The 24,990-nt window shown below is 32.7% G+C and overlaps 1 protein-coding gene across 2 annotated transcripts in view; it reads left to right on the top strand.

The window, feature by feature from the left end:
• Positions 1–24,990, top strand: part of CNTNAP5 (contactin associated protein family member 5) — a 945,272-nt gene that overhangs the window by 809,407 nt on the left and 110,875 nt on the right. For both annotated transcript variants that reach the window (XM_074214960.1, XM_074214961.1), the window contains exons 18-19: positions 964–1,206; positions 13,076–13,303. In XM_074214960.1, the coding sequence (XP_074071061.1) occupies positions 964–1,206; positions 13,076–13,303 (471 nt within the window). The remainder of the gene's footprint in view (positions 1–963; positions 1,207–13,075; positions 13,304–24,990) is intronic.

The raw sequence follows: 24,990 nt of genomic DNA, 5'->3' as shown, positions 1-24,990 counted from the left end.
AGTGAGAGTGAGAGTGAGAGTAAGGAGGGGGTGGTGCTTCTTCTTAAATGTACTTCTGTAAGGTTGGTGCTTGGGGAGTGGTCTAGCACTTAACCTAGGAATCCTCCAATGGGTATACTAAAGGTGCCTGATCTCCAAGATCAACATGTCATTTCTTATACTTCCAGCATAGGTAGCTGGAAACTGGAAACTGGGGCAAGGAGGAAGCTGTAGGAATGGTGAAAAATCCAGGGCCACCCCCCATCCTGGAATGGAGTCCATCTTCCCTGATTCACCTTGAGCTAGGCAAATTAGACAGCCTCTATGAAGGATTTGAAAGAGGTTTAAGATATGAATAGACTGAGAGGGTATTCTAAGAAGAAATAGATTAGCAAATGGCAGAAGTGAGAGTGTATATTATAGAATGTAGGAGGAGCAAAAGGGCTTGTATGATTAAACTGGGGACAATATTTTTGAGTCAGTGAATTGTGGGGGGACAACACCTGTTACCTATAATGGGGCAAGATTATAGAGGGTGATCTTCTTATCTGATCTAATTTTTTAGAGAGGGAAATGGAGAAGAACAATATCTTCCTTCAGTGCAACAATTTCAAGTTTTGGGAGACACACCTGAGATCGGCCTTTCAGCTAGGAGCTATGCTCAAAGAATAAAAACAATTTTTTGAAATGACTGAAATATACTAATCTCCTTACCTATAATTGTGTTGAAACTAGTTCCTCTCAAGAATTTCTTTGATCAAAATGTATCTGATTCTTTACTGCTAATGATAAGCCTTTATTTTTTTATATAAACTCATCCCAGAAGCACAATTTAATTTCTCCACCCTAATCTCTGTATTTTTTTCTTGCTTTCTTTCTCTGTCTCTGTCTCTGTCTCTGTCTCTGTCTCTGTCTCTGTCTCTCTCTCTCTCTCTCTCTCTTTCTCTCTCTCTGTGACGGTGTGTCTGTTTTTCTTTCTCTCAGGTGGCACAGCAGCATCAAGACAGAAAGGATTTCTAGGATGTATTCGCTCATTACATTTAAATGGACAAAAACTTGATCTTGAAGAAAAGGCCAAGGTCACATCTGGAGTCAAGCCTGGATGCCCTGGACACTGTAGCAGTTATGGCAATCTTTGTCACAATGGAGGGAAGTGTGTAGAGAAGTATAATGGCTACCTCTGTGACTGTACCAACTCTCCATATGAAGGACCCTTTTGCAAAAAAGGTAGGCTTCATTCTTATAGCTAATGAGTTAACCTGCAGCAATAGTGGACCAACTGGGCTCAATAAGAACAGAAAAGCCAAACTCCCAGCAACTGTGTAGCTTTAGACAAAGCTTGTATTACCTCTGTGCCTCAATTTACTCAGTTGATACATAAAGATAAATTAATTGAATAGACAAATTAGTTAGAAGGTATTTTATGAGGACCTAAATAATTAATTCCAGAATGTTAGCATGTAGATTTCACTTAATTGTTGTCAGCATAAACTGCTTTGAGATGGACAAACATTTATAAGCAATAGAAATACTATTGTTACTTTTATTTCTCAGTTTGTTTTTAAAATTTCTAAGTCACCCAGAGCACTTCATTTTACAATTTATTATCAATATTCATTTATTAAACTAATGGAATAAGATTTGAAAGTCAACAAAATCCAGTCTACAAAAAAACTAGACTGGATATGTGTCAGCTCAATCCATTTTCATTTATTGCTGAGCTGGGTGTTTTTTTGCTTGTTTTTTGAACATTAAGTAATCTTTGTGGTCTTAAATATGAAGACCACATATTAGAATCATATTAGAGTTGTTTTATTTGTTTTTGTTTTTATTATAGAATTATATGCGACATTGGAGGACATTAACTCAAATTTAGCATTTTATAGTAAAGGTAACCCAGAGAAGTAATTTATCAAAGTCACACAGTTGAACCAAGATGGAGAGTTACCCTGAATTCTGATGGTCTTTCCCTTAATCTGAGGTGAACATTATTAAACAAATCTTAGATTAATCAGATACTATGAATTTACGATTTCTCAGAAGGTTGTACAAATGTAAGTTTATAGTTTATCTTTTTATTATCTTTTAGATTATTTCATTGACGAAAAATGAGCTTTATGTGTAAAGAATAAACCATAATTCAAGGGTATTGATCAAGTGACACAAAGAGCAACTATTTTAATCACTTTAAAGCACCATTCATATTCAAACATTTCATATGCTAATTAAGTCTATTCTTCAAAGCAGACCCCCAAGGTCTTATAGTAAACAATATTTTATTAACCTCCCTTCTATAATTCTTAGAATTTGAAAGTAATAAGACTGATTTTATTTAACTATACTTTCTAATTTACACTATTGCTAAAAGGCAACCTGTGGAGAGAACTGGCCTAGAAACCAGAAAACCTGGTTTGAAGTCTAGTCTTTGCTACATATAAATTCTGGGATTCTGGGTAAGTTTCTTAAGGTTTCAATAATCTAGTTTAGTAGTTGTGTAACTCAAATAGAAATGCTAGCAACTGAACTAGATATAAGAATTCCAGGGTAGTTCACTTATTAACTTCCCAAATCACATATTAGTGTTGCTTATGTTCTGTTTTTTAAATTTTTTTAAAAAGTTTTCCAATATCATTTAGATCTGGTTCTGTCTCCAGAAACCATTGCAAATCGCAATGCTGAGGTTTGATATCTTTGTTCTAGGAAACCTTCTAAGATTCTGAATTATAGAGAAAATACAGGATAGCCATTGGTAGACGGAATTTTCTCATCAGGAAATTTTCAGTTATTAGGGAAATAACTGGTTCATTCCAAAAGCTATATTTTGTGCTTTGTATTAATTCTGATTGACTTCTAACTCATTACTCTCTCTCCATATGATTTTGCTTTGTGTAGTATGATAATTTCTTGAAAGTACTTTAGGTTCCTTAGAAAAACTTTAGAAACGTGAAACAACAATGTATTGATTGTAAGAAACAAACACCTTACCAAAAACTCAGAACTGCCATTAGTGAAGCAAAGAGGATCCTTTATTGAAATGTCATTAAAAATGGGTGTTCTAAATAGAAATGGACACACATGTGGCGTGAAATTATAGCCTTTTATCTCCTGTCTAGTAACACAAGTACCTCTTGACTGGATATTGCAGAGCTCAAAGGCCTATCCAAAGTACCCAATTTTCTCCCTGTGAGTTCAAATTCCTTATCAAACTTCCCTTCCCCACAATTTAATAGCCAGGTCCCTGAAAGATGTGTGAATCTACACTTATATTAGAGCCAGTTCATTCATTAATTCATCCAACCTTCTAATTTTATGGTCCCTTGTTTTTCCTGCTAAAGTCTATTCACTTCCTCTCTAAAGAGATTCCCCTTGTTCCCAGTAACATGTAAATGGGCTTGATTTGCATCCAGCAAGTCTACATTCCTTGGATTCTATCACTTTAGCTCTTTTCCTGTTCCCTAGATGCTTCTCTGTAAGCTATAAACTGCTTTCCTCAGTTTCTCATAACTAATGTAGAAATGAAAACTAATCACTCATCACATTGGTCATTGCAAGAATATTTGAAAAATGTCAGATCTTGTCCCAACAGATGTATTAGCTGAGCTATGACAGTAGAAACATTAATGTCTTTCTACTGGAACTTTTCTGGGAATTACTCTTCCTGAAAAATATAGAATTCTCTGATTTCCTATAAGTTTCATGTACTGAATAAATACTTTACTAAAGTCTGCTCAACAAGACATATACTAGCATCGTTTCAAATGATATATGCTCAGATCCTTTGTCTAGATAAATAGTATAGTGAACTTTTATGCATTTTTCTAGTTATGTTGTTCAACCATAGATCTTACAGTTCTAAATTTAGCTTAATTTTTCTCAGGTTCCTTCCTTCCGGACAACTCCTATTAATTCTTTTTTCTCCATGAAATCATATCTTTCACAAGGACATGTTGGTATATCCTTTTTATATCTTTTTTTTAAGGTAAATAAATGTTTGTGTACTGAGTAATTTTCATTTTAGCTCATTCATTCAGATGGTTAATCACATGCAAAAATGGCATCTTGCCATTCAGTAATTGATACCTTTAGGAACTGAACTTTTAAGCACTGGGTCAGCAGAAAAGCTTACCTAGAAATATAAAATCTTAGAGCCTAGTCAGTCTAAATTTACTACCGAATTCTTAAATCCCCATTACCACATTCAGGATAAGTGTTCATTATGTTTCTACTTAAAAGCCTCATCAGAAAATTCCCCACCTAATATGACAGAACTTTCTATTTTCAAAAAAATTTAATTATTACAATATCCTTTCTTCTATTATTAAGGCAAGATCTATTTCCTTATGTATAAACTCCAGTTTTGCAATGAACTCCTTAAAATTGCAGAACTTATTATAATATTATAGATTTTTCTGACCTAGATATTATAAGAATGGTAATTCCTTCATACTTACATATATGCATTCATGCATATATGTATATATATAAATTTACATATGTATATACATATGCATATATATTTAAGTAAATGAATACACATACTTTTCTTTGAAATAGAGACCGAAACGTGAAGATTCATTTCTAGAATTATATTACTATTAAGTGGAGCTCCTTTAGCCATATCATCAGACACTTCCAGAAACAAGCCTTCTCTTCCCTATCTCCCACTCCATTTTTTTTTGTAATTTTTAAATTATGTAGAGTTTTCAATCTTCTAAGACTTCAAATATCTCATCCTCTACTCCAGGTATTTTACTTATGTCCCAATTAGATTTCACATTCTACTCTTTCCACTCTTTTAAAAATATTTTTATTTTTTTTTCAAGGCAATGGGGTTAAGTGGCTTGCCCAAGGCCACACAGCTGGGTAATTATTAAGTGTCTGAGGCTAGACCTGAACTCAGGTACTCCTGACTCCAGAGGTGGTGCTCTAACCACTGCGCCACCTAGCCGCCCCTCTTTTCACTTTGTAAAATTAGTTTTTTGATTTTCTTTCCTTTCTTCTATTTTTCCCTTTTATTTTAATTCTTCTTCCACAATATAAGAGACATGGTAATCTGTTTAACATTGTCATAAATGAATGAAAGAAAAACATGTTAGAGTGAGAGAAAATTGGAGATTTTATTCACGACCCTTGCAAGATATGAGTACCTCACCTAACATGAGCATTCGAACATCAGGTAATTTATGGTCTTCAGAAACTCTTTTCCCTGCTTCTTGGATTTTCATAGGCTCTCAGAATTTGAGTTGCAATCTAAGAGGTCTGCTCATCCCCTGACATGACCCAATATGATTCCCCACACACACACATATTATACAATGCATGATATGCTGATGAACCCCAATCACAACAGGGGGTGTGTGGGATAACATTCAGTTACCTAATTGTCCCATCTCAGGTACATTAGGTCAAGATCTCTAGGTCATTTTTGACAGTCTGAGAACTGGATTATTCTAATCTTGGGTTTGCCATCTCTGGAATGGGATTAGGAAAACTCTCCCAGTTTTGTGATTGACTGGGCCATTTTCCCTTTGTAATGGATTCCCTAGGGGAATTCACATCCTGTGAAGACCAACACACTACATTCCTCACAATATGTTTTTACATGTATAATTTTATCAGACTACTTTCTATCTTGGGGAAAGAAAAGAGGAAAAAATATTTGGAACTCAAAATCTTACAAAAATGAATGTAAAAAACTATCCTTACATGTAATTGGGGAAAAATTGTTAAGTGGAAAAAATAATCCCACATTCTTAGCTCCAGTTCATGATTCTAGCTTGTGAAAATTTAGATGAAATTTTCTTTCATCTTGTATTTTAGCATCCTTCCCATCTATGTCATTTGAATAGTTGATAAGTTGATAAATATGAATTCAGTCATTCCTAGCATTATCAAATAGAATGAAGTTAAGAATGATTTGCAACATACCATCAGAGAGATTTTCCTCTGTGTTGAAATCAATGGATTCATCAACATTTTTTGACATAGTCCTCAGAAAGTTGTGACCCATATTTTTCTACTATTATTTTCTATATTGATTACAATGATATTGCTCTAGATCACCAATTAGGTTTAAAGTATGTTTAAATATAGATACATTGTGTCAACATCATTCCTTTCATCTAACTGCCTCTGCCCTATTAGAAGTTAAATAAATAAAAATAAGTTTAAAGAAAAAAAGAAAGATTGATATAACAAAGGCATGTAGAGGATAGAGTTCTTGATTTGAAGTTAGTAAGATTTAAATTAAAATCTTATTTCAAGTACATTTAACCCATCAGTACTTCATTAGAATATAGTGATATTTAGTAGTATACCCTCATTAGACTACATTTCAGGGAATGATTTGGATTACAAATAGACAATGAAATATATATGCATGCTCTAAAGACTATTAATTGGCCAACTTCCTTTCATCACATAATACTATGTCTAAACAGTGTATTCTATAACCACAAATAAAATATCTTGGAATCTCTTTTTTTAAAATTCTAATTATATGTAAAAACAACTTTTAATATACTTTAAACTTTTTTTGATTTTAAATTCTCTCTCTTACCTCCCTCTCAATCTCCCTGTAAGTTGATATATATATATATATATATATATATATATATATATATTATATATATACACATATATATAGTCACAAAACATATTTCTGTATTTTGTCAAGTTATTAAACAGAATATAGAGAAAAAGAAGTAAAGAAAGCTAAAAATTTTTAAAACATATGCTTTGTTCTGCATTCAGTTTGTGTCAGCTAATTCTTTCCCTGAAGGAAGATAGCATAGATAACATAGAACAGTTGATCATCTTTATGATACTGCTGTTACTATGTAAACATAATATTCCGATTCCGCTCATTTCACTTTATATCAGTTCATGTAAGTCTTTGAAAAACTTTCTAAAGGCATTCTTCTCATCATTTTTTTAGCACAATTGTATTCTATTACAATCATATGTCATAAATAAGCCCAGCCATTCCTAATTTGTGGATAGTTGCTCAATTTACAACTTTTTGCCACCACAGAAAGTGCTGATTAAATTTTTTTCTTCACATGTAATTCCTTTTTTCTTTACTTAAAAATATCTTAAGATGTAGAATAAGTGGTATTGCTGGGTCACTTTGTATCATAGTTGTAAACTGGTCTCCAAAATGGTTGGATCACTTCAAAATGCCAATAACAATGCATTAGTGTCCCAATTTTCCCACATCTCCAACATTTTTTTCTGCCATATTAGACAATCTGATAGATATAGAATAATACCTCAGAGTTATTTTAATTTCCATTTCTCTAATTAAGAGGATTTTAGAGTATTTTTATATGACCATAGAAAGCTTTTATTATTCCACCTGAAAACATCCTGTTCATATCCTTTTAACATTTTTCAATTGGGATCTGGTGATTAATTTTACAAACCTGATACAGTTCTCAATATATTTGAGAAATAAAGCTTTTATTTATAGAAATTTGCTGTAATTTTTTCTCAGTTATGATTACTGTGTTTTTTTCCTGTATCCTATATTTCTCCCATTTATTCTAATCTCTCTGTCTTTTTACCCTATCAGTCATCAAAAATATTTTATTTCTATCAATTTCTATCATCTTTCACAATCAGCCCTCCCTTTTATCATTCTCCCCCCCCATCCCCATTCTTATTTCCCTATAGGCTAAAATGGTTTTTTTTATATCCAACTGAGGGGGTGTATGTTGCATCTTTGAAATAATTCTAAAGAAACTAAGGTTCAAGCAATCCTTCCTCCATCTTCCCCAAATTCTCCTCCAGTGTAAAAGATATTACATGCTTTATTTATGAAAGAAAATTTACTACATTATATTCTCTCTTTCCACTTCTTCCTATACATTTCTCTTTCTCAATTCTTAACTTTTTATCTATGATACAATCCCATAATATTCAATCCATACTGTTGCCCTCTATGTCTACTCCTTTCATCTGTTCAAATAATGTTAAAATTCTTAGGAGTAAAAAGTATCATCAGACTATGTAAGAATGTAAGCAGTTTAACTTTTATCAAATCCCTTTTTGGCTTCTTTTTCGTTTTAACCATTTTGTACTTCTCTGGATTCCTGTATTTAACTGTTAAATATTTTATTCATCTCTGTTCTTTTCATAAAGAATTTTTAAAAGTCTTTTATTTCATTGAATATCCACTTTTCCCTTGAAGGATTATAATAAGCTTTAACTGGCATAAAGAAAGGAAGGAGAATGCCTTTGCTGAGGAAAAGCAGGAAAGCCAGGGTTATCATGGAGTCTATCAATGAGAATAACCTAAAGGAAGACTTGAAAGATAAGAAGGGCCCAGGTTAGAGTACTTTAAAAATCACTGTTCTCTAGTATATTTTTCCCCAAACATGCAAATATGTATGTGTATATACACACAAAAAACATAAATGTAAATATTCTTGACCTACATGATCATTTTTCTCCATTTCTATCAAATCCTTTACTTTTGAATTAGGAATGTCTTTCATTTTTTATTTTAGTCATAATTCATATCTTATGTATTATTGGTAATACCTGTGATACAATTATGTATTAAAATCATAATTTCATTTAAAAATAATAATCTCTGAATTGGAATATAAGACTCTAAAGCCTTATTCTTAGTCTTTCCTTTTTCAACTATTTTCTTCTGTGAATATTATTGAATTCTTTTGCTATTCTTTATCTGATATAATGCAAAGTCTCCAGATGCAATGTTTATTTGGGCATTTTCTTTGCCTCTCTTTTGAAATTTCCATTCTCAATTTAAAGAAAAGTAAATTTCCAGGGAATGCATTCTTCCCTGTCCTGAAAAGATCTTCCATCCTTGACTCTAGAGTATGTCATTATGTAATCTTAAAAATTAATCTTGACTTGATTTGATAGTTTTACAATAAACATGGTTTTCTGTCAAACTTCAATATACAGTTGCTCACTTCCCATGTCTTATTTTCTCTTGCAAAATCTCAATATTAAATTGAAGAAGATTATAAATATATGACCTATATCTAAAGTTCCTTTTCAAGAGTTCATAATCCATTTCTCAGGGGTCCTTTATTTTTTTTTAATATGTGTTATATATCCCATTATCTATTAAGGTCTGTTTCCTTCTAAGAATACTATTTTAATTACATAAAAACATATATGATCATAAAAGAAAATAATTCTATAGAGAGTAGTTATTGAGACATATTTTTTAAGTTCACAGACCTTGATAAAGAAAACCTTCCCTTTATTTTCTGATACTTTAGAAAATATGGCTTTGATAAGAGATATTATGAAGTCCTCAGCTGTAATGAATGAACATTACAAAACCCAGGGTGGTCTGTGATATTGTTTTTCAGTGGGATTCTAGAAATTGGAAAAAAAATGAGATTGAACATGATTCATAGAAATGGTTGAAGTTGAATATTATTTTGCTGAATAGTATAGAATTCCATTCAGATATAAGGTTGTCTTTGGATAACATCTCTAATTTTTTTAAGGACATTTTGGTAATTACATTATTTCTTGTCTTTAAAACTATCCAATGGCATATAAATACAAAATATTTCTTCCTGAACCAAATTAATGGGAGGGAGAGGATTCATCCAATCCATTTTTTTTGGTCTCTGATGTTCAAGATGAGGGCTGTTTTGGGGGTGGAAGGGGGATATGTTAATTGACCCTCATTATTCCAAGAATAGCATTTTTATTTTGTTTCTTTTGCATTCTTTCATATGTAATATTTGCATTTAATTGTCAGATTATTGCCACAATAAAAATCTTTTAACTTGACTGATTTATTGCATGGAAATTTCAAACCAAAATGAATGTTTAACTTTGCTCAAGTCATTAACTATAGGCAGAGGTGATTCCCATTATCTAATTTCTACTTATCTAAACACTTTATGGTCCAGCCAAAATTTTATTTCTTTCCTCTGACCTCTCTACCAGCTACTTCAAACTTCAGCCCTCTCCTCTCTCAATATTCCTATAAAATTTATTTTCTGTTCTACTCTTTGTGACATAGGACATATAATATTTTTTAATTCGCTTTTCTTTCTATGTATACATTCTTTCTCCAACTATTCCATAAGTCTCTTGAAGATGATGGTCTATTTTTGTGCCTATTTTTATCTTAAATGTATGCTATTCAGTGTGTCTTTGCCAATGACAATGATTTTATTCTGAAGTAACATAACCTTTAATTATAACAATCTTACAGTTATTTTGAGGCATTTATCAGTCTATATGTTGTTGTTAGTTTTTCCCCATTTCCTTCATCCCTTAGACTTTTGGGTATTTGAGTATTTGAGTGCTCATAAAACTTGATCTTATTCATCAGGACATTTCAAATTCTTGGTTTTTGTAATTCAAAAATTAAATAACATTCGCTCATAAAAACCTCAGAAAGATTACATATGTCATTGACAAGTCACTTTCAGATTACTAAAACAAAACAAAACAAAAATGCCCAGAAAATATAGAACTGAAAAAAATACAACTGATCTGTTTTGTCTTTCCCTCTGTCTAAAAAATGCATGTTAGGGGTATTGCCTTTTCTAAATATAAAGAAAAATTAAAGAAAACATTTCTGAACATGTAGTATCTATGCCTATAGCTAGTGTACTATTCTTAGTAGATTGCCCTGGAGTAGCCTAAGGTTTTTTAACAAAAGATAAAAAGGAAGTTTCAAATAAAAAAGCCATTATTCTGCTAACAAGAAGATGGCAGCCAAGAACATGGACAGAGATTCCCTAAGGAAATACACTCAGGAAACTACTGGAATCCAGCTGATGATTAACTAAAAACTTCACCTGTCACAAATTCTCACTACATGTCTTCATAAACGATATCACTAATTTTGTGATGTAAATAAATGTAAATTTCTGAATCTTTATTAATATTTATTAATAGATGTGACAACTCTAAATTTGCCAATAAATGGGAATAAAATTCAACTTCATTTTATTTTATTTTTGCTCCAGATATACTTTTTCTTTTACTAGAAGGGATGTGTGCCACCACAATATGAGGAAAAAGTCATGTTTAGATGCATTGATAGAGTCACATAGAGAACTTCAAGATAGAAGTAGGAAAATAAATATGTTTTGCATAAAATAGGAAATTAATAAAGACTTTAATGAGAATTATATAAAGGGTAGGTGTGTGGCCTTGGGCAAATGTTTAACACTAGCCCTAGAGCTCTTTTGTTGTTCAATTGCGCCTAACTCATTATGTCCCCATTTTAGAGTGTTCTTGGCAAATATACTGACTTGGTTTTTTTATTTCCTTCTCCAGCTCATTTTACATATATGTGAGGAAACTGAGAAAAATAGGTTAAGTGATTTTCCCCTTGGTCACACAACTAGTAAGTGTCTGAGTTCAACTGTGATCTCAGGAAGATGAGTCTTTCTGTTTCTCTGTACCAACTCTCTCAATTCACTGTACCAATTATCTGATCCTGGGAGCTATCAAGGAATTCATTGTGAATATCTAGTTCATTGTAAATAAGAGGAAGCTGAGGTGTGGGAGGAGATTATGACTTACCTAATATCATTTAGTCTGCTAAATGATGCAGTAGCTAGACCACTGACCCTGGATTTAGGAGGACCTGGGTTTAAATTCAGTCTCAGACATTGACACTTACTAGCTTGGTGAATTAGTCACTTAACCCTAATTGCTATAAATGTTTGTTCATTTTCATATATACCCACAAATAAATGTATATATGTAGACATGTTATATATAAAACACATGTGTGTTCAAACACACATATATTGTATATATTATATTATATTATATTAATTATATTATATTATATTATATTATATTATATTATATTATATTATATTATATTATATTATATTATATTATATTATATTATATTATATTATATATTATATTATATTTATATATATATATATATATATATATATTTGCCTCTCAGATTGATTTCATTAGCTGTCATATTTGAACACAAGTTCAATTCTAGTGCCAGTGCTCTTTCAGCTGAACCAGAATTCCCTTATTCTTTCTACAAGTGAAATTCGGATAAAAATGTATTATATAAGAAATAACTATGACATATGAAATCCAGAAACCACCTTTGGAAGATAGAACAGTAGATTCAGCTACAAGAGTTTTTTTAGTTTTTTTTTTAAAAGGGGAGTGAGGGGGGGAAATGGTTATATTCTAATGCTTTTTTCCCATGCTTTTTATGCTCAGTTCATTGACATCACATTCTCCTTCCACAATGTCAGCTTTGGGAACCTACTGAAGTAGAGGGCCAAGGATTCTTATCTTATTCATTTACTGTAAATTAGGCAAGACTCTGCACATGTATATAAGTGTTCATTTATAAATAATTTTATAGTATGGAGAGTTACTTTATTGGCATCTATAGATCTATTAATTGGACTGTTTCTTCAAAATTTAGTTCAGATGGTTCCATTGCATGCATAACTATTCTATGCATAGCTAAGGTACTATTCAAGTCAATTGTATCACATAGATACTTTGCTGTTATCAAGTTTCATCCCCCTCAGTCCCCTGAATCTGCATGAGTCATAGGATGCTTGGGTAATGCTTTTCAGTGCAGAGATTTTGACCATCTCATCTGGCCCTCAGATCCTCAAATATTATGATTCTGCCAATATTAGACATTTCTCATTATTGTAGTTAATTCCTATGCTTTTGCATTTTCAGCCAATTTTCCAACATGATGAAATAATAATAATAATAATAATAATAATCCCAATTTATTAAGTATTTTAAGAATTATTAAGCTCTTTCTTTACATTAAGCATAGGAGTTTGACAGTGAATATTATTTTCACTTTACAGCTAAGGAAAGTAAAATTCAGAGCAGTCCAAATGCTCATTTATTGTCACAGAGATTTTAAGTGTTACGACTGACCTAGGACTTCTGTTGACAAGCCCAAATCTCATGTTCATGGAATCAGACTATCTCTCAGTAACTTAGTGACCAATTTTAAAGAAAACATAATTTCAGATATAGTTAATGTAATCAAAAAACATTTCTAGGACATTTATTCTGTATAAAACAGTGAATTAACTACATCTAATACCCTTGTGTCTTCCAGAGGTGTCTGCAATTTTTGAAGCTGCTACTTCTATTACCTATGTTTTTCAAGAACCTTATCCAGTGACAAAGAATACAAGTCTTTCCTCCTCAGCCATTTATGTGGATGCTCTGCCATCATCTAAGGAGAATATTGCATTTAACTTTTTGACAGGCCAAAAGCCAAGCCTTCTACTGTACATCGACTCTTACTCTCAGGACTATTTGGCTGTTCTTCTCAGTAAGAATGGTAAGTGTTTATACTATGGGATTGGATGAATACCAATATGTGCTAGAATGACAGTAGATTCCTCTGGAATTTCTATTAATCCTGATTTAGATTTAGTTCCCTTGATGTTACCTATTTTCGCACAAAAGCAACTAGAAGACATTAAGCTTTATGGTTCACAATTGGTATTCAGGTCCAGAATGACTTCAGTGCTAAAGTCTAAAGTGTTTCAACCTTAATTTGACACAACTGTAGAATAGTAATCTTTATTATTTATTCCATTCTGTAGTTCATTAAATGTAAAGGGAAAAATATATAAAAATAGCTATAATATTGGAAAGACTTTTGACCTCATATGTATCTTCTTCGTTGAAGTCTCTTCTCAAGGAGGAAAAAAAGGGCTAATGCACATTTTATCTACATTATAGACATGCAGTCTATAAGTACTTGTGTGCTATCAATTGTTTTAGATGACATCTGAAATACTATGTTCATTTCTGGGAGCCATATATTAGGAAAACCTTTGACAAAAAACATATCTAAGAAAACATAACCAAAAGCATGGGAAAGATAAGTAAACTATTTTATATGAATAATTAATTGTTCCCTTTTACCTTTTCCTTCAAGAAATTTATAGTAAAGGTTTACTATTAGTGTTTATTATTAATAAGGCACTATACCAAGCAATGTAGAAGATACACAGAGGAATATGAAATAGAAAATGCCAAGAGAAGGTAGTGAGATTTATAAAAATCTATCTTTAAATGTTTGAAGAACTTTTATATTGAAGGTGATCTTTGGATCATAAGAGCCTAGATTTATAGTTTAAAGGGACTTATTGCCTAATTTGTCCAAATTGACAGGTAAAGAAACTAAACCTTGTATTGGGTGAGTGACTTTGTCAGTATTTTACATATGGTATGTGTCTAATTTCAGTGTCAGGCTTCCTGATTATAACCCCAAACATTTATTTATTGAACCAACTAGCTGCCTCAGTGGCATTTTCTAAATCTTTTCAGTGCAGAGAATGGTTGGACACTACACAGACTATTTTTTCCATTTAAAAACAAGTAAGAATGATATTATAATAATTTAAAGCTGTACAAAAATGGAATTGCTTATCTCAAATTAAGATCCTTCCAGCAAGAAGCCTTTAAACAGAGACTGACTGACCATCTGATAGGCATGCTTTTGAAAACTGAGTTTTAGATATGGGACTTGATTAACTTTAAGATCTTTCTAACCATACAAATTAATTATTCTGTCATTACATTCTTTTTGAATGTTCTGGTATTCATCTTTCCCATCATATTCCTAACAATTAGCATAGTACTTGGTATATAGATGTTACTTAATAAATGATGGTAAAATTACTTCCTAACTCTATTTTGGAGCCTCAAATAAAATACCTGGGATTAATGGTAGAAGGAATTAAGGATTTAAATTTACATTTCATTAGAATTTATTTCATGCTATTAGATTCTCATTTAAAAGCTAATGTTCTTCAAAATTGCTTTAAAAAGTTTCTTGGTCATCATCCTATTTTGTATGTGAAAGATATTCATGGAAGTGTTTTGCTATGCCTTGATGGAAACTATTTTAATGCTCTAGGATCCAGGTTAATAATTTTATTCTTTTTGAATGGAGTAATTGCTGTTCAACCTATATTTAGGTGAAGGGACAGGAAGATCTATGAAATTATTTCTAGCTAGTTGATTTTGTGAGACTGTCTTTGTTTATGTGTTCAAGGAGAATATTCCACCTCAAAAGTCTGTATGGTAAATACTAGCTAATCTAGCATGTTTAAAAAATATAGATAATTTTTGTTTTCTACCAACTTCATTTCAAAATGTGTGCCCCCACTACATCACCCCCAAAATCATTCCTCTCAGCAGTGTAAAAAAGAAAAATGAAAAAAGGAATCAAATCAGCAAAACCAACACAGCAAACAAATATGGCTATTTTGTAATATTTCACAACTATAATCTCTCAACTCTTCAAAGAAAGGAACAAAATTTCCTTATTCGATTGAACTAAACTTTGTAATTTTATTGCTATTTCCTTAAATTCAGTATGCTCTAAAACTAATTCCTTTTTTCTACCCCACCTCTTCAAAGAATCTCTTCCCTTAGCTTAATTCACCTCAAGAAGTTGGAAAGAAAGCAATAAGATAAAACTGTTTGTATTTTATTTTATTTATTTTAGGTTTTTGCAAGGCAAATGGGGTTAACTGGCTTGCCCAAGGCCACACAGCTAGGTAATTATTAAGTGTCTGAGACCGGATTTGAACCCAGGTACTCCTGACTATAGGGCCAGTACTTTATCTACTGGGCCACCTAGCTGCCCCATAACTGTTTATGTTTTAAAAGAGATAATTTCAATTTACTGGAATTCATGTATCAATTTGAAGTTCACTTTTTTTATTTCACCTTTTAAAAAAAATGTATTTTCTGTGATTATCTTACATTTTTGTGATCAATGGGTTTATTGTTTGACCAGACCTATTTTCTTCATTTTGCAGCACTCCAGATAACCTTTCTAATCTGTAGTCTCCATATTTATCATTTATATGGTTTAGTAGCATTATATTCATGGGTCATAATTTGTTTAGCCATTCTTTACTCTTTAGACATCTTCTTGCTTTATTTCCTTTTACTTCTAAAAGTACTGCTATAAGTATTTTAACATATATGGGACTTTTCTTTCTATCTTTGCATCCTATGCCTAGCAATGGAAACTCAGGGTCAATAGGAATAGATATTATCAGTAATTTTATTAATGTATTTCTAAACTGTTTTTCAGAATGGTGAACAATTTGTAGCTTCAATATAGTATGATCTAAGTGTCTATAGAAAATAATTACTAATATAATGAGGAGCTATATTAAATATATCACCTGAAGGGTAAAAAAGACAAATATGTGAACCCACTTCATCATTTCATTCTTTCATTTATTCTAGAACTCTTTAAAGGGCTTACTATATGGAAGACACCATGCTAAGCATGTATGAAAACAATGCAGTGTGTACATAGAATCAGATTAATAAATATTTATTAAATGAGTACTGTGTGCTAAGTCAAAATAAATTTCCTGCTTCCAAAGACCTGAATCTAACGAAGGAGAAGTCATGATAACATTTTTGAAAAAAATTAAATACAGTAAAAATTGAAATGATTTTCACCTTCAAAATATCTCTAATCCCTTCAGGCTGTTAGGTAGTCCAATGGATAATAGAGCACTGGAACTAGAGTAAGGAACATATGAGATCAAATCCAACTTCAGAAGCTTATTGACTGTAGAAACCTGGGAAGTCACTTAAAATCTGCCCCACTTTCCTCAACTGTAAAATAGCAGCTCCCTCACAGGGATATTGTGTGGATCAAGTTAAAAAGTATCTATCAAGTGTTTGTCATTATGCCTTACAGATATGTTTTGTTTGTTCCATTTCCTATGCTTCAAAAAAAGCTAACTTCAAATTGATACATGAAATTGTAGTGGTTGAAATTAACCCTTTTAAAATATAAATGGTTTTATCTTACTGCTCTTTTTTCCCCAACTTCTTGAGGTGAATTAACCTAAGGGAAGAGATATTTTGATGAGATGGGTCGAAAAAAGGAGTTAGTTTTAGACCATAAACTAAATTTAAGTAAATAATAATTGTGATAGTAGTAATAGTAACATTTATATAACACCTTTTGGCTTTCTTCACCACAAGCCTATGAGGTAGTATAAGTTTTGTTATTACCATTTTGCAAAAAAAAAAAAAATTGAGGCTCAGTAGATGAAATTATTTCTCCAGTGTAAGAGATCTGTTAAAGGTCAAATCCAGGGTCTTAACTCTGGGATTCTAATTCTCAAGCCAGACTGTAGTGTGTTTGAAGTGATACCCTAAGAAACTTTGGTGGTGTGGTTGCTTTTTAGTCTCATGTTAAGATACAGAGGGTGAGGAAAAAAAGGATAGAGAGGGTGATAAGAAGTGAAGGGAAAAATATGACAAGCATATTAAAGACAAATTTCACTGCATGGTTTTGACCTGAGCCAGCCTTTTTGTCCTCAAAGTCCCTAGGTAGTTGTGAATACAAGTAAAATGTTTTATTAACTGTATATGATTTTTGGCTCTATATGCTTTACATAACCTATGAAAAGACTTTTGCTGAAATCAGTTCTATTTTCTTCTCTTTCATCATTTATCTCTCTTGTTCTTTTGATGGTGAGGATAAGAGTCGAAATTAGTCCATATGTTCCAAGAACAGAACTTAACAATATACTATCTTAGCATAGAAGCAGGGCCAGAATTTTAGTTTTCTTTACTCTGGAGATTACTCCAACGTCATCTAACTTCCCACTTTGCTTTAGCCTTTTTAAATCTATATCAATAGTATTAACACTTACATTTATACGACACCTTGCATACCTTGCAATCATGAGTATATTGGTGAAAATAAAAATGAATGGAAATACTTTCCATTTTTAAGACACCTGGCTCTAAGGAGATAAGAGATAAGGAGAAATCCAGCTTTGGAGTGTCTTCAAATCCACTGTTCACCAGCTGTTAACCATGCCGGGTTGACCTAAAAATATCTCAAGCTGCAACTCTTCAAACTTAATATCTATCCTCTCCTACTCTGTTACCCAGGTGCTCCAGCTATGCAGGTACAGTGCCCCATATAGTCAATGGAGGTAGATGGTTCTCCAGAATTAGTTCTATACAATAACAATTCCAACACCTCTACCTGGATGGTAATTGTTTTCATTTTGGTTAACTTTAGCACCTCCTTTTCCATTTGAACAATTCTGTTTTTAGGGGCAGCTAGGTGGCACAGTGGATAAAAGCACCGGCCCTGGAGTCAGGAGGACCTGAGTTAAAATACGGCCTCAGAAACTAAATAATGACCTAGCATTGTGACTTTGGTCAAGTCACTTAAGCTCTTTGCCCTGCAAAAAAACCCAAAACAAAACAGTTGTTCTCTTCAGTGGATTTTTGTGCTTCTAAGCTCTCGCCTTATTTTTCATAATTCTCTTGCATAACCCTCATTTCTTTTTCCATTTTTTTTTCTTCTACTCCTTTTACTTGATTTTTAAAGTGCTTTTGGGGCTCTTTCAGGAGGATTTTTTTTGTCCTTGAGACCAAATTCATATTCCCCTTTTATATTTGGATATATCTTGTCCTCTTCTTAGTTTATGTTTTGATCTTCTCTGGTGCTAAGGGCCAGGGTCCTGACCACTGACTTTCTGCTCTGGGAAAGCACAGAGAGTCTACTATGCTAGCATGACCAGGCCTAGCTCAGCTTCCCTGGGCTGCTAATTTGCCCTCTATGCTGATGATGCTGGATCCCTCACAATTGGCCGGCTGTGCCACTGGTCTCCTAAGCCTGGGTGCAGGGCCCAGTTGCCAGCTCTGTGCTTTGGCTGGGAGCTTCCACTGGAGTGCCTGAACACCTGGACACCTGGACACTCCCTGCACAGAGCTGAACTTCTCCTTTAGTTTCATGAAAGAGATCATTCCTGAAGTCCTTTTATGTTTAATCCTTCTTTTTGTGAGTTCTATCACTCCAGAATCCATTTAGAGATTTGATTTAATGTTGTTTTCAAGGGAATCTGGGGAAAACCCAGACAACTTCCTTGCTTCTCTCTTCTATCTTGGCTCTGCTTACACGTTTTCTCAAAGAAAGATGTTCTGAAATTTGAAAGTTTTTTTTTTTTGTTAGAAATTCAATTAGCATTTAGAATGCTTACTGTGTGTTAAGGCATCATGGAACTTGGGCTCCAGGTACACAAAGAAATACCACAGCATTGACTCTGCCCTCAAGAAGATCATATTCTATTTAAAATTATATTTATTGATAGATTTTGCTTTTATATCTCCTATATTATCTCTGGAATCATTCTCCCTCACTACTCACCCCACCTCATTCCTCTAATACTCTCTCACTTCACTTCTATCCCTTAAATGCTGTTCTTTTAGAATCTAACTCACCTGTTACCTCCTTTAATGGGCCTTTTCTGATGACCCAGTTCTTAAAATTTCACTAATCATTGTGATAGATAGATAGATAAAAATATTTAGATATATTCATGCATACATAGATACATATGTATATGAATATAGATAAATTCATATATATATATATATATATACATCTACACATTTATATATCCTACAATATCTTAAGGTACCTTACACGTATTGTATCATTTGATCTTCATAAGGTAGGTTCTGTGAAGCAACTGCTTTTATTATCCCCCTTTAACAAATGGGGAAACTGAAACAGAAAATAGTTGACTTATCCAGAATTACACAGCTTGTACAAATCTGAGTCTAGATTTGAACTCATATCTTCTTGACTCCAGGTCTAGTGTTGTATTTGCCTGTTCAAAATTAAGATTGACTGATCAACTGAGGTTTCTATTATTGAATTTATATTTATAATGGAAAAAAGATGGAAAGCAAATACAATCATATATTAATAAATTCAAAAGAGGTTTTTCATATAGTATACAATGTGAATAAAATAAGGGAGAGTGAATTTTCTGATTTGGGGCTAAAATTAAAATGAGACCCTAATGGATTAGGAAGCAAATTATTTATAAAAATCATTTTTCTCTGATCAAAGAATACTATGATCCCCTTTTAAGGATCATTTGTAAACACCTGCATCTTGAAATGTGGAATACATTTATCAGAGACTCAAAGCTCTGGTTTCAATGATTTCTGTGTAGTATTTTTGCTTTGGGCAGTTACATAGAAACACTGTAAAAAAATTATTCCTTTCCTCTTGAAAATTCTAGATTGATAGTTGTCACCAACTGCAACGTTGTTTCTTGAAGTTCAGAGACAGAGATAGGGTAATCACATTTGTTAACCTACACAAAAGTTGAAATGAATGCTAATAGTGCCTGTTTGATTGAAAAGGGTAATTGAAGGATGAGATCAAATTCTTAGTAATCAAATGATCAAATAGCACAAAAGAAAAACTTTCTCAGTTAAATTATCTGTTTACCTCAAAAATTCTTTTTACCAATAAGACTCTGAAGGTAAGTTTTTTCATTTTATAGGTATGAGTATTCTTTTCACTAATGAAAACCATAAACTCACCATACCTAGGAGTTATTGTGAGGATCAAGTAAGATAATATTTGTAAAATACTTTGTAATATTAAAGTATTATAAACAGCTATTTTTATTTTGCTATTTTGTTCTCTGTTCTTTTATTATTTGCTTATTTAGTGAGGAAATGTGACGGTTTGAGCTTCACATACTTAAACTTTGGAGAAAAGAAAAGCAGAAATATAATTGAGTCATATACCATAAAGAGGCATCAGGATAACAAACTAATGAATAATTTAAAAAAAAACAGTTTCAATAAAATTCTATATGTTAGCCTAAGAACAAGTTAAAGTCTTTCTTCAGGGCTTCAATGTTATATACCATGCTAGATATGAATAATGGACTTGAAAATCAGGAAATTTAAACCAGTTCCCCCACCACCACCACTAAAATGGAGCATATCTGTGGACTAGATATTTCATATCAGACCTTACCTCTCTCAGCTATTAAACAAGGGATTAGTCTATGCCTTGATTTTCTTACAAAAAATTATAGTATTTATATTGGGACAATGATATACATGGAGGTCAGGGCTTTGTCTTATTCTTTCCTCTCTTTACTCCCTTCCAGCTATGACTTTTCTTATCTTTTTTTCACAAGTAGAAAAACAAAAAAACAGCCATTAGATTTTAAGTAGGAGAATTTGCAGGTCTGTTTGTTTATAATGTGATGCAATCTGCCTACATCACCATAGACCATTTTATTGACTACTAGACAGAACTTAAAAGTTTTCAGAGACTCTGTTGTTCCCTATTAATCATATAACACTACTGACATATAAAGGTAAAAAAGACAGCATGAAATAATTCATAGAAATCTGACCTGAAGTGAAGAAATTCCAACATTTTCAGCCATTGTTTGTTGGTTTTCTCTATATCTCTGTTTTTTTCCAAACCCTCTTTCCGTATCCTTTGGTAGAATTTCAGACTATAGTAAGAAGCCCAAAATCAAAAACATATGATACTGGAAATAAAAAGCACAACAAGAAAAATAAAAGAAGCAGTGTAATTCTCCTTTGCAGTCCTTGATTTCAAATTCAGAGTAGCAATAACTAGGTAAGCCCCAGTGTCCCTCAGCATAGGGCAGTGGCATTTGTCAGACTTTTCAATAAATTGACAGTGAAAGAACAAATCCACAGAAGGTGTGAGATAAATTAGCACACAGCTAAATGTAGTGAGAAAATAAGCATTCCTTTTGTAGCTGAAATATTTTTTGATAAGGTAATAATCCACTGTAATCTCCCTCCAGCTTTAAATAACAGCTGGTCTTTGTGCCGGCAGTTTAATTTTGTCGCCTGCCCTTGTCTTACAAATATATTTAGTGGAGTCTGAAATATCATTTTGCACTGAAAGCTGAAGCTTTTGTCATGCTAAAGCCTAGGATTGGCAATAAATCAAGGGCAAAGTGAAAACGAATAGAAATGGCCAATTGGGAAACTTATTTCCCCAGAGCTAGGAAGCATTCTTCTCATGCAAGCAGGTGTATTGCATCAGTCATGTCTTCCTGTTAAGTGCCTGTGTTGTAATGGTATTGACTTATGGCTACAGAGTACCCCTTGTTGGCACTGTTTCAACATGCTTTAGAAGCATCTATGAGAAATATGTCCTGAGAATACCATCATGAAAATATACAACCCCTGTGCTTTTCCCTCAAAGATCATTATTCCAGGAAACAGTCCTGAAAACCTCACTCTGACTTCTAATCTTTACCCTATTTCTGTTTGGTTCATTGGCGAATGACGTTCTAAAGGTTCATGGAAATAGTTACAATAAAAATTAAAATGAAACCCAATGAAAAGATTAATAGTTAATTGCTCAGTTGGTTATTGAAGAGAAGTGGAAAAGTAGCTGGGGTTCTTGTTAAGGGGGAAATTCAATTTTCATCTTTTGGTCTAGATAGTTTCATTAGATGTGCCCACTAGAGACTAGGAGTTTCTGTAATAAATAGTTAGATGAAAGAGGCAGAGTGAGTCTCTGTAGTAGGTTACATATCTGATTCATGTTATATCTTCTTGCTTTCCCTAACTCCAATCATTTCCTTAGTCCTGTATCAAAGTCTGCACCTACTTCATCATTATTCTAAGGCTAGCAAAAAAAAAATCCATTAAACAAAGATAATTGTGGAATTTTGAAATACATTTCAATGTTTCGAATACATTTCATCTACCGAATTATGGGTAACTCTGATTGTCTTAATATGGACTGTTCAGTATTTAGGACTGTGAAACTATCTGCTTCCACCAACTTTCACATTTATTTTGTTACTTTTGTCATTATGATTTATTATCACTTTAAATATTTTAATTTCTAAAAGTTATTTTCCCATTAATTTCAGGTAGAAATAATATGAAATGTTTTCAGACAAAAATAAGAAATATAATACCATTTCAAATTGTTTGAATATGTTCTAATTTCTTTTATCATAATCTCTGATATTTTAATATGGTACTTGTACATGTATTTTTTATTGCTACACTATATTATTTTATAGATACAGCAAAACTCTGAAAAACCTACAGTTCCTTGGTGAAAGTTCTTCTACCAGTGGTATGACAATATCTCAAGCATTGTTATAGCTAAAATATTTATCATCTGTAGTCAAATCTCTCAAAAGGGAGGATGGATATTACAAAAATGGAAAGTTTTTTGGTATAGAACAGATAAATGATATATATCTCAGCATTTGTATTTTCAATAGAAATTGTTGAGGGTCCTTGCTTTCATTAAATATATATTTTTTTCATAAAATAATGATACTCAGCCTTCCTGGGTAGATTATTCTTGGTTGGAATCCTAATTCCTTTGCCTTTTTGGAATATCATATTCCAAGTCCTCCACTCCTTTATATTGCAATTTCTAAATCTTTTGTAATTCTCATTGTAATTACATAATATTTGAATTGTTTATTTCTAGATGATTTCAAATTTTTCTCTTTGCCTGGGAGTTCTGGAATTTGGTCAAGATATTTCTGGGAGTTTTGATTGGGTATATATCTTTTAAGACAGGATCAATGGATTCTTTCAATTTCTAATTTTACCTTCGCGTCCTAGAATATTAGGGCAATTTCCCTTTATAAATTCCTGAAATAACATGTCTAGAGAGATTTTTAATTTTATTATGTCTTTAAAGAGTCTAATAATTATAAATGATCCCTCCTTAAGCTAATTTCCAGAACAGTTATTTTTATGATATTTCTTATTTTCTATTTTTCATTCTTCTGACTTTATTTTATTGTTTTTTTGATGTCACATGCAGTCATTAACTTCCATTTGTGCTTTTCTCATTCTTTTATTTCAGTTTTATTTTATTTTGTTCGTTTTCCAATTATATACACTAGTAATTTGTACCCATCATTTTTTGCAAGGCTCTGAATTCTACAATTCCTTCGCCACCCTCCCTTCACTTCCCCCACTACAGAAGGCAGTCTGATAGTCTCTGCATTATTTCCATGCCATACATTGATGTAAATTGAATGTGTTTTAAGAGTAAACATAAGAATAACCATAACCACCTCCCTAAGAAGATAAGAAAGCTCAAGGGGAGAGAGAGAGAGAGAGAGAGAGAGAGAGAGAGAGAGAGAGAGAGAGAGAGAGAGAGAGAGAAATTGTACTTCAGTCTGTGTTCAGATTTCAATGGCTCTGTCTCTGGGGTGAGTTGTTTTCTTTATCATAATTCCACCAGAGAAGTTGCTTCAATATTTTTCCCACAGTTGCTATTACTAGCTATACCTCCACTCTATTTTTCCCCACTCTCATTTATTCTATTCTCTCTCTCTCCTTTCATCCTGACCCTGTCCAAAATTGTGTTGAATCCGAATACCCTCTCTTTCGATCTTCCCTCTCTTCTATCACCTATCCCACCTTCCCTCCCCCCATTCCCCCTCATCCCATCCTTTCCTCCCATCATTCTCCAGGACAAGATAGATTTCATCTATTAAGTGTGTATGTCATTTCCACCCTGAGTTATTTCTGATGAGAATGAAAGCTCACTCATTCCCCCTTGCCTTTCCACCCCTCCACTCCATTGAAAAAGCTTTTTCTTGACTCTTATGTGGAATTTCTTAGTTTCTTCTTCAACTCCTTTTCCTTTCTTCCAGTACTTTCCTTTATCACCCATTGACTCCATCTTTTTACTATGTTATAACATTATATTCCATTCCTTCATGTGTCCTGTCTATATATGTTCATTCTAGCAGTTCTTATAAATGAGAAAGTTCATATGAGTTATCCATATGTTCTTCCTGCACAGGAATACAAAGAGTTCAATATCATTAAGTTCCTCATAGTTAGTCCTTCTCTTCCACTCCCTCTATGGTTCACCAGTCCTGTACTTGGAAATCAAACTTTCTGTTCAGCTCTGGTTGTTTCAATAGGAAAGTTTGAAAGTCCCCTGTTGCATTGAAAGTCCAGCTTTTCACCTGGAAGGGGATGTTCAGTTTTGTTGGGTAGTTGATTCTCTTTGGTAAACCAAGATGTTTTGCCTTCCAGAATACCATTTTCCAATCCCTATGAGCCCTTAATGTAGATGTTGCCAGATCCTGTGTAATCCTGACTATGGAGCCTTGGTAGTTGCATTGTTTGTTTCTGGCAGCTTTTAGAGTT

Source organism: Macrotis lagotis, chromosome 1 (genome assembly GCF_037893015.1).
Source record: "Macrotis lagotis isolate mMagLag1 chromosome 1, bilby.v1.9.chrom.fasta, whole genome shotgun sequence".
NCBI lineage: Eukaryota > Metazoa > Chordata > Mammalia > Peramelemorphia > Peramelidae > Macrotis > Macrotis lagotis.
Note: the sequence above shows the minus strand (reverse complement) of the source record. Positions and strands in the feature narration are given on the sequence as shown.